We start from the raw sequence: 11,680 nt of genomic DNA on the forward strand, positions 1-11,680 counted from the left end.
TAAACTTTTGTGAAAAGAAGAAAACAAATCCTAAGTAAATATTTTGGTGAAAAAAATATTGCAATCAACCATTTTGATAAAACTTGTTAATTAAGTTCTTTTATAATTTTTTTAAATTTAAAAATGTGAAAATTATAAATGATGTAACAACAAGAAATAATGTGTTATCATTGTTATGCATGGAAGTAGCTTGTAGGCATCACTATTTTACAGCAAGAGCTAAAAAGTAATGCATCCGTTTGAGCTCAGATAGCCAAAGAGACGTATGTCTTCTGATTAGAACTTAGGAGGACATGGTCGCTGATATGAATTATAAAATATGAACATGTTATTATAAAGTATCCTAATCCAATTCATGAATCATGTGATCACATTGTTTGGTGGTTAAACTCCAACATATATTGTCTAGAAAATAAACCAGTTCTTGTGCTCAATATGATGAGGGCCATTAGAATATCTAAGTCTGCCCATTTAATATTGATGAGACATATTGTTGAGGAGGTCGAATTGCAACATATTATGTGCATGTTGCATTTCATGTGACTGCATTGCAAAATTTTGAGCATCAGAAACCCAATTATGTTGATCAACCTAGAGAGGAATCATGTCATGGATGCTTCTTCTCCTCCTTCCTTTCTCTGGAACATTCTTGCGTAGGAAGTATTTTTGAACATGACTTACAATTTGGGTCAGAGTTTTTGATGTAAGAAAATATGTTGAAATTTTTTTCCATTTTTCCTCTCCTTGGCCACATTTCTCAAGCCCAAGGAGAAAAGACCTGTTGTCACAAAAGAGCACATGTAATATGAACATGTTAAGCTTGATATACAAAATTAAGAACATGTAAACAGAAAAATCAAATATAAAAAGTTTCATTGAAAAGAACATGTGGTGTTCTTTAGTCCAATGGGTGTATTTCTGGCAACAAAGGGACACTGATGAGTCATCAGAGCCACCAGATAACATGATGCAATTGGCCTCTTCTATATTCTGCGACGGCAAGTGGTGTGGGTAGCTGTTCGACACCTGGACCTGATCAAATGCAATGTTGTTGAATAGTCACACGTTTGAGCCATCTATAGTAGGGGTCAAAACTCCTAGGCTAGGTTCCCAAATTGGAAGGCATAGATAGGCATGGCAACGGGGCGGGTCGGGGTCGGGTTTTGCTTACTCTACCCCCGCCCTCGACTCCCCAATTCCCTCCCCGCCCCCGAAATTCAATGGGGGTGTATATTTACTCCATTCTCGTCCTTGATGGGATCGGATTTTTTTCGTTCCGCCCTGGCCCCGACATATTTATAAAATTTTATTAGAAAATATAATTTTTCATACAATGAAAAATATAATTTTAAATAACAACCCTAACATATTTTTAGATTGTACATGATAACATAAAATTCAATCCAACACTAGCCTAAAATTCAATCTAATAGTTTCATGTTTTAATGTGTTATATATATGTAATGATATTTTTGTAAATGAATTATTAACGGGACGGGTCAATTCGGGTTTTCCTAGACAAAATTGGGGCAAGTCCGGGACGGAACCCACAGGTTCGGGCCCGTTGCCATGTCTAGGCATAGAGCTAATTCAACATCAAGACTTAATTGGAATTACATAGCTGTCATGTGTCTTAAGAGGATTGGAGAAGCCACCAGGGACTAAGGGTTCTTCTTGGTCTTCTTGGTTATTAGAAAAGCTAGGGGTAGAAGAGGATGACTCATCATTGGAGCCATTATCGTATTTGGGGGCCTCCATTGGAAAGTGTTAGTGGTAGACATGGTGAAATCAGAGAAAAGATTATCAAAGGTAAAGAAAACAAGGATTAGGATAAATGGGATGACTTAGCAAACAGTGAAGTAAATCTATTTAAAGTGAAGACCCCATAATCTAGAAGATGGTTTAAGAAAAATCTAAACGTCGGAAGCATGTTTTTCAAGTGTATGTACCTTTAATATAAAAAACAACCAATATATGTAATTATATTTTCAATTATCTTTCAGTTCCCTTACGAATTTATTATTTTTCTTCTGAATCTAGCTTTTGCTTTGCTTCTTTAATATTCTGTTAAAAATCATCCCAAATCAAGTGTTTTCTGATGTAACTTGGGAGCCCACACCCAAGTCAAAGGAGAGATTTCCCTCTCAAGAACCAAATCAGTTGAGTTACTTTTAAAATTTTAGAATCCTGTTGGAACAATCATAGCCAAATACATTTTAATTATTCGCTAAAATTTCTCACAACAACAATTACCATTAAATGCTTTAATAATCTTTTAGCTCTCCTACCATATAACAATAACAATATATAAATAAATTAATTCACTTTTAACCATTTATAAAATTAAATTAATCATATTTATCTTTTTTTTTTCCTTATAACAAACAGCAAAATACAACCAGAAGAATAAATTATCCATGTCAACCGATATAAAATTATTAAAAATAAAACTACAACCGAATTTCAATGATTTTCTACTCTTTTAAAACAGAATATCAGCAACCAGCTATCAACCAAAATCATTGAGAGGCCAAAGAACCTTACTATCCAATAAAAATGAAAAACTAAGCCACAGAGTGCCCTTAAAAAGTTAACATCCTTTTCAAACCAAATTTCAAAACCATTTTGTTAAAACTAACCAGCAAAGTTTACCAAAATCCTTAAATGATGCTTACAAGATCAAAGCTAGACTCTTAATGTTTTTAGAATTTTACTAATAAGGTTATGATCCTTAATATTATAAATGAATAGCCTTAGTCGTTGCTTACAAGATCAGAACTAGTTCCTAGTGTTTTCAAACTTTTATTATTAATATGGACATAATGCCTTCTTTCACTTATTATCAAAACAGATACATAACTCTTAACAATGTTATGTATTCATTTATTTTTCCACATATCAAGCGGGTCCTTATTTAATATATTCCTAACTGAGAGTGCAGTATAATTTTAGAAACTTAGCCAAACCAGATTTGGGCATCCAAAGATGCAATCTACCAAATAAACCTATACTTAATTTTATGCATGGTAGGTTTGCACTATGTACCTTCATAGGCAATGTATCCAGAAAAGAAATCAACACAAGTTTAAAGAAAAATTATGTAATTTAGTATAAGGTAATATAAATTTTCATAAACATAAGGATAATGTAATGGTGATTTAAGGTCCAATATAGTCAAAATTGATTTAAAACTAAATTCAGACCCCAACACGTAGTGATAGAACAAATTTCAACCTATTTTCCAGAGGAAGTCTCACTAGTAACGATGAACAACTGAAAATTATTTTGGATTCTGCCGTAGTATAACTACTGGGAAGAAACTACCACTTGCTCATCATCATCATCTGTTCCAAAGTACCGATCTCCAAACTCGCCCATGCCAGGTATGACACGGAAATCTTCATTCAAACCAATCTCAATCTCAGATGTTACTATCTTTATTCTTGGAAAACTTTTGCATACCACATGCACACCTTTAGGTGCCTGAAAAGGTGCAAAAATCAAATGAAAATCATAAACAACATAATAAAAAGAAAGAAGCAAGAGAGAATTAATCACATTGCAAAGGAAAAAGAGCAAGAAATATAGAGGAACCAAGACAATAGTCACTTACAGATATGAGATTAAGAAATATAATGTTGGACTCAGGTACACCCTTTTTTATGAGTAAAGAAATTGCTTGAACAGCCGAATTCCCTAAGGATGAAAATGTTCCAAGGTTAATTCAAATGAAAACCAGCAAAACCAAATATCAATTTCTTTCAAATCCACTCTTATTATTATTATGTGAGGTACTCTGTAACGGCAATTAGGCTACACAGACTTGCAACTTCAAAACAAAAAAAAATGACAAACCTGTGCCAAGTATAGGGTCCAACAGTAACACATGCCTATCAGAGATATCATTTGGCAACTTTTCATATATTAGCTGATCATTAATCAAAGCATAAGATGTCAGTATCACCAAATGAAACAGAGATTTGTACCAAACCATAGATGCAGATGAACTAACCTGCTGACCATTGTCACCTTCTCTGTGAATTAAAATTTTCCCAATCTTGATACCTTTACAGCATGCTCTCAAAGCATTCTCCATACTCTCCCCACTGAAATTAGCATATATTAATTTTTTAATTATGATAATAGTAAATGAATTTCTAAACAATAAATTATAGACTGCAAAGATACACACAAGGTTTCTTAAGGCATGCCACCAAATGCAATCTAGTGTATTTGATACTTCTAAAACTCAAATCAACAAACGATTTGTTTTTATATTTATTGAACTATTTGTGATTGATTAAGAAGACATTTTAGTCAATTCTTCGAGGCAAGGATGAAAATATTCCATGAAATGCCCAACCAACTCCAGCTTTGAATTAGACTAATACCTTCTGATAACAGAGACACCACACAACCTTTTACAAAAATCAACACCAGTGTATACAGAACCTGCATTTGAGGACAAGAATCAACCGTTACCAGAAGAAGGTTAAAAAATAAACAGACTTTTTTTAGTAAATAGAAGAACAAGAATGACAACCACAAGGAAAATATATACCAAAGCTTTTAATTCAGCATGACAATGGTTGCAATTAACATCATGGAAAACAGAATACATCTCTCAAGTACTACAACATGACAAACATTTGTTTCACAGAAAAATTCCCTCACATGGAAGCCTCCTTTCGATATGGATTCGTATACTATAATATCATGACATGATTTCATATCATGTGAAGGCATTAAAAATTGAAATTCGTGGAGGGCATATAAGAATGCTGACATTATTGTATCAACTTCAATAGCTATTGGTAGAACCTCTACCAAGACTAGAGCGTTTAACGCCAAAAAAAGAAAATAAACCAAAACTATAGCCATAGACATTTGTAAAATACAGTTTTGTAGTTTATGTACTCCTCATTTGTGACAATATGCCAGCACATAAGAAACTAGGCATCCAATATATTAACCACAATACTCTTCAATGAAAGGAGAAGAAGAATGGAGCATCTGCAATGGAAGATACAATGCAAGCTAAGGTAGTAAACATATTCAGCTAAATCCTTTAGCCGCAAGGATAAAAAAATCAAAAAATAGCACATAAAACTAGTACATCAAAGTCATCTTACAAGAAAAGTGTTGAAAAATGTTACCAGTAGGAGTGATTACTTGCTTTTCTGTAAATGGCAGATGCCCCAAACCATGTTCCACAACCTGGTCAAGTGCAGATATTATGATCAGTTATAATTAAAAGAAACTTCCATGTCAGAACCAAGTTTAGAAACAAAAAAGAAACCTGTTTACTCACCAATCGAATCAATCGATCAGAGTAAAATACAAAATCATGCTTTGTTGTCTTGGCATCACGTATCAGGGTATGCATACCCCGTATCTGCATAGTAGCAATTATCAAGATGGCTTAACTTTTATGACAAAATCAAAAGTTTGGAGTTCTCAGTGAGATAATTGAAAAGGTCCATAAATTGCAGGGTACCTGAAAAGTTGACTGAATGACATACAAATTAGGATATATTTTACACAGGTCATGCTGACCAAGCTTTGTGCGAATATGCTGTACAATCAAATCAATGGCCACATGATTATCTCCTCCACGGGGTATAATTATATCAGCATACTTCTTTGTTGGAAGAATAAAGTCATCAAAAGCTGGCTTCACAAATTTTGAATACTGCAACAAGTATTACATAAGAATCAGCCACAAAAATCCATTGAATGGTAGCTATTAACATCAAACTCTGATAAAGAATATGATAGCTTGATTAATATTACTATAAACGCAAAAAAAAATCCTTAATAACTTAATTCCATAAAAAAAATGAACGATCGTAAGTTTAAATATTAAGGACAGTGGCGGAACCAAGACCCTAAGTCAGTGGGGACAAATTATAAAAAATACAATCAGTGGGTTCAACTATATAAATATAGATGAAATAAAATACAAAAATATAAGATTTTATTTATAATTTTCAGTTTAAAAGAAAATTTATTGGTGAATTTTAAAAAATGAGGGGGTGCAAGTGCACCCCTAGCCACAATGTAGGTCCGCCAGTGATTAAGGTATTTGTATAGTAGCCAACCAGTAACATGAATCTAAAATAAGATTTCCCAAGTCTTGCAATGAAGTAAATATAACCAAGGGGAAAAAGATGCTAGAAATAGTTAAAATATGCTGACAGTAGGACAAATGGTGTAGCAGAATTTTACTACCTGATCAAGAACTGCTCCAATATCCCGACCCTTCTCAGTAGTGTCACGCCTAATCCTTCTTGCCAAACGAACATCAGCATCTGCACTGAACATTTTAAATATAAAGTGACAGCTTAACTTAACAAAGACATATAGGTAACAATTTGACCAATAGAAGTACAAATAATAATCTAAAATCAATTGAACAATTTAATAACAATTTAAAATGTAAAGTTTATATACAGGTTTATGAAATAATTAGAAGATACCCATAGGTAACAACTTAATAAAATAATAAAGAACCAACAATTATGAGGATGGATCAAAGTGTGATACACTCGTATTCAAGGTTGTTAAACTCAAGTGTTAACTCGTAAAATCGTCTGAGTTTAAAATCCAGAAATGCGCATAAGATATAATCTGCATTGTGTTATGTGTGCACTGAGTTGTAAATTATGATTAATCTCTTTTCTTTTTTAGGAAAAGAATTATGATGTAATCTCTGTCTGATATTAATTGTGATATAAATTATAAAATATGATGTGTTATGTGTGTATGAAACCATATAATTATGATAGGACCTTTGTGTGATATAATTTCTATAATTAATAGATTTTTAATATTATTTTTTGTTGACAGCTGTATGTTTATTATTGGAATTAGTAATCTAGAAGATTGGATAATTAGGATCAGGATCAGATTATTCTGATTTGATCTGATTTTAGTCACAATCAAATCTCTCTGATTTGAAAATCCTTTTTTATTTACTTTCCATTTTACATTTATTATCTAATCAGGCAGCCCTGCCTATATATGTATCCTTATTATTTCTGAAATAAAGAGTGAAAGTATATCTTCCTCTTCTAGTCTCCTATAATTTTTCCCTAGCAATCCCTAAAATCACATTTTTTATATTAGGTAAAGTTTTACGAGTTTACAAATCGTCAAGTTTATGAAATTTACATAAACTCTCCAGTTTAACAACCTTGCTCATAGTACCCCTAACCCTCAAAATTCTTAAACGATATGGAACAATATGGAGAACATGAATTTTCCTATATCATGAGGTGGATTATTGAGTACCAATTCCATGAGATAAAAGATGGACCATTTCCCTTATAAATTAACAAATACAACAACAAACTTACAATAAATAAATTCTGAGTTAAAGATGGAATAACAATAATAAAGGACCTGTGTCAACAAATATCTTCATATTCATCAACTCCCGAACACGTGGATCATGGAAAACAAGGATGCCTTCTAAAATTATAACATCTGAAGGGTTCACCTGAAAACATGATAAAGCAACACAAAATGAAATGAGAATGACAGCAACTTCATAAAACTAAGCTAAAATATGCATTTGGAATATCATGATTCTATGCTTGATTACACTATGGTATACTTGTTATTTGCACTGAAAGAAGAACGATTTTCTTTTGCAAGATATTCGCAACTTCAGAAACAGTATGTCAATCTTAAGCCATTTAGCATTTTAGGAAAGAGGGGTAAAACTGCTAATAAAATATGAAAGTTCCTGAGACGTACCCTTCTTAACATGTCATCACTCTTGTAACTCTTAAAATCATACTTTGGAATATCTACAGCTTCGCCATGCTTCAACTTGTCCATAACGCGTAGCAATTGCTCAGTATCAAAAGCATCTGATTAAACATCACAACATAAGTACAAGAACTGCCACATATTTTCATTAAGAAAATTAAAATGTCATATTTTCCCTTATCTTGCTAGCCTATCAATTTTCAGAATTTTTTTAATTTACTTAAATGTAGCTTTAGGTAATGAATTCATAACTAGTTTAATAGAATGACTAAAAAATAAGAATGGATTAAGGTTTTGGAACCTCATTCTCAAAGTGCATTTTAATAAAAACAGACAAGACAATAGAATATTTCATCTTATAAAGTCAGTAATATTGAGAGACAAAGAAGTATAATAGTACTGACCAGGATGGTCAAAGTTGTAATCTTGTACTCTTGTAAGTTCCTCCTCCGTCAAGTTATTGTAAAAAGAATCCTGTCACAAATAGTTTATATATTAATCTCGATGTATCAATATAAGTACAATAAGAAACTTGAAGCAAATTTTGAAACATGTCACTGAAAAAGAAAAACAAGACAAAAGGAAAAAAAGGAACAATTAATAGAATAAATAAATAGAGATAATCAATGGCATATCCAGAGTATATTTTGACTATACTACCCAAATAATTGAATATAATATCTTCATATTATGACATGTTGCAGGGAAGTTTAAGAAAAAAGAGGCATGCGATCTTAATACGAGAGATGGTCGGGAAGAAGCTTAGAAGAATACTAAAACTAATAAAATAAACAGAGGGTAATGTATTATGTTGTTATAAATGAGGTCAAATTTACAATAATGATAACAAAAGCTTTCATTAAAAGTCTCTGAATAGCCTGAGGAAAATAGAACCCAAGGGGATTTAGGTAATGGAGAGAATAGGATACATATGGGGCCCAAATCACAAATAGTAAATCTTAATGTAATTTCAACTTGATCATTGAGAAGTATACAAAGAAAGAATTCAGTGCCTGATTAACAAGTACAACTCGTTGATCATGAAGCTGCTGAATAATCATATCACAAACTGTTGTCTTGCCAGATGCTGCACCCCCAGCAACACCTGCATCATATGACAAAAAATGAGTGAGTAAGAATCATTAAGATAAAAGAAAAGTTGTAAGAATTGAAAACAAGGTAACCAAACTTAGGACCTCATGAAGTATGAAGTAAGCTCTACTCTATTAATATAACATGCTATTTTAATTGACAGAATTTGCAAAGCATAAAATGATCGTGTAAATTTCATATTAGGTGAAATGATATTTTGATGCTAGAACACAGATCCATACATAAGACTTTATGCAATTTAATTTCATGTTAATTTTTAATAACTCAAGCAAGATGAATTTGTGATTTCTTTTCACAGCAGACATGAATTCTGACCTGACACATATGTAGCACCCATGCGAAATTCTATTACTTCAACTAACACAAAATTTTGCTTTAACAGTAGTGATTTTATTCATGTACTCTGTAACGCAACTTGAAGGCCTCATGTGAACTTATTTGGCAGTTTGTCATAAGAAAACACACCTATGACAAAAGGTTGTTTATACATGTCAGTTTCTGAGGTTGTTGGTTGTTCTATGCTAGCCTTTCTTTGCTCAAAACCATCCATGTGAAATCCAGAAAAATGAACCTCTGCGGAAGACTCCATTAATTCTACAGCCGACTTAGTATCCATTGGCAAAGACCTGGAAAAAATAATAGTTAGCAATTACAGATAGAGAAATGAAAAATAAAAATAAAAGTCACCAAGACTAATCTGAATCTACTATGATTCTAGTACATATAGTCATCAGAACTTAGAATACTAACTAACTACCTAACTAACTTATGCCAGTGGCAGTTAGTTATGTAGCAGATTAACCACCTTTTAACCTACTTTAGAGTGTAGGTATTCGGATATACACTAATATAAATGTATTAAAGATAGGGAGAGTTTATATAGTTTCCCATCATCTAGAAAGGCATTAGTTTTAACAGCTTGTAAAAGTGTTTGATTGGATCAAGTCAACCATTTTAGCCTTTGATACTTTTGGTCACTATCCATTTCTAATAAAAAACTAGAAAAGCTTTTTATTCTTTTGCATATCATGACCTTGCATTGACTAAATTAGACTTAGTACGTGCTTGGATAACTTGTTGAATTGATTCCAACTCCAAAATACATGGTGGAGAATTTAAAGTTTGGAAGCAACAAAGAATTACTTCACTAAGAACTTGGAAAAATAATCAATTTCTCACCAACGCACCACGTATCCAACCAAGACTATTCAAACCATACTGAGGGAATACAAAGGATTCTTTCTCAAACTTCCCTGGGACCATTTTCTTAAATCCACCCAAAACCCTACAAATAGACTAAGCATCCCCAATTCCTCAAGCATAACACAAAACTATACATCCCACTTTTGTTTTGCCCTTGTCTATTATGGACAGATAAGAGTAAACAGTAAACAACAAAACACATCATATCATGTAAATTTTCCAGCATATGCATCAAACACACATTATGCTCATCCACTCATGACAACCCTTTCAACATAGTAGCCAACAGTGATTCAAGTTTCACTTACCAAGTTAACAAAACATCAATACACAGAAATCAAACAAGAAGAAGCTCTCTCCAATGCAACTAGCCACCCAGTAAAATTAAATTCTAATAAATATAATTAAAAAAGCTGACTTTAAGCTCACCCACTTCACCACTGTGCAAAAAACACACACACCAGTAACCACAGCCCAATTTCTCAACTGGGTTTTCCACAACCAAATCCAGATCCAAGAAAAAGAAATAAAAGGCAAAGATTGCAGTTGCAGATTTCATCAAAATTGAACCCCAAACAGAAACCAAGCAATGCATAGAAGGAAGAATAGTTGTAACAAATAGCCAAATGCTGATTCCAAAACACACCTGTTGAACAGAAGAATTTGACAAAAGGAGAAAGAGGTGCACAGCAATGGTAGAAAGGTGAGAGTTATATATTGCAAACAGACACAGCTGAGTAAGCATCAAATGTTTTTGTGAAATCCCTTTGTTTTGGTTTGGTTTATATACAGTCGTTGTTGGTAAATGGACCCCATTTTTTCTACAAAATTACCACCTTCACCTACCGTGAAATTTTTTATTTTATATTCTCATTCTGATTCGAATTCTCCATGAAATTCAAAACTTTTGGAATTGACAAATAATAGTACTAATTAAATATTCACTTTTTAATTTATCTTGGTCTTACCAAAATTATTTTGTAGTTGTTGAATGTTCACGTTTTCAAAAGATTCGGTACAGAGTATATACACACATTGGTGTAAAGTTTTTTTTTCCTCCGGATATGTGCTGAAATTTATCTAATCATCCTTTCTTGTTTTATCTTCGTCTATTTTTTCTTTATTTATTTTGTGTTTGAAAAAATAATTTTAAATAAATTAATTCTATAAAATTAAATTTGAAACAAAATAACCAATGTTTATATATTTTATTTTATTTGGTTAAAAAAGATATTTATTTTAAAATTAAATAAGTATTAAAACTAAATATAAATTTTTATTTAATACTAAATTTATCTTGAATGATTTTTTGACATGAGGCAAAATAATTTATCATTAAGAAACATTATAACCATCTATCCAAAACAAGTTATAACCATTTAGTTTTTTTTCGATACAGATAAAGAAAATACAGTTTTTTCCAATAATTATAAAGTTTATGTAATGTTAATATTTTTTAGATATATAATTTTTTGGATAGCGGATATAAAATCAATCAAAACTAACTATCTAGCTTTTTAATAAATATGGAGTAATTAATAAGTATTACTAAATGATAAATATTTTTTCATGTCCGGTATAACAAAAC

At 31.9% G+C, this 11,680-nt stretch overlaps 1 protein-coding gene across 4 annotated transcripts; it reads right to left on the reverse strand.

The window, feature by feature from the left end:
• Positions 1 to 3,084: 3,084 nt before the first annotated feature.
• On the reverse strand, positions 3,085 to 10,894 carry LOC100527893 (uridine kinase-like protein). Of its 4 annotated transcripts, none has more exons than NM_001248352.2 (15): positions 10,739 to 10,892; positions 9,355 to 9,515; positions 8,790 to 8,881; positions 8,181 to 8,250; positions 7,762 to 7,877; positions 7,405 to 7,501; positions 6,232 to 6,311; positions 5,498 to 5,692; positions 5,312 to 5,395; positions 5,157 to 5,217; positions 4,392 to 4,452; positions 4,013 to 4,106; positions 3,856 to 3,928; positions 3,614 to 3,696; positions 3,085 to 3,483 (listed from the first exon to the last, which is right to left on the reverse strand). In NM_001248352.2, exons 2-15 carry the CDS (start codon positions 9,503 to 9,505, stop codon positions 3,307 to 3,309), a joined length of 1,434 nt encoding a protein of 477 aa, NP_001235281.2. In that variant the 5' UTR covers positions 9,506 to 9,515; positions 10,739 to 10,892; the 3' UTR covers positions 3,085 to 3,306. The 4 variants fall into 4 exon arrangements, with proteins under 4 accessions (NP_001235281.2, XP_040867530.1, XP_025982368.1 ...); XM_041011596.1 differs by having other exon boundaries at positions 9,205 to 9,515; positions 10,739 to 10,845; XM_026126583.2 differs by having other exon boundaries at positions 3,856 to 4,106; positions 10,739 to 10,894.
• Positions 10,895 to 11,680: the final 786 nt, after the last annotated feature.

Source organism: Glycine max, chromosome 18 (genome assembly GCF_000004515.6).
Source record: "Glycine max cultivar Williams 82 chromosome 18, Glycine_max_v4.0, whole genome shotgun sequence".
Classification (NCBI taxonomy): Eukaryota; Viridiplantae; Streptophyta; class Magnoliopsida; order Fabales; family Fabaceae; genus Glycine; species Glycine max.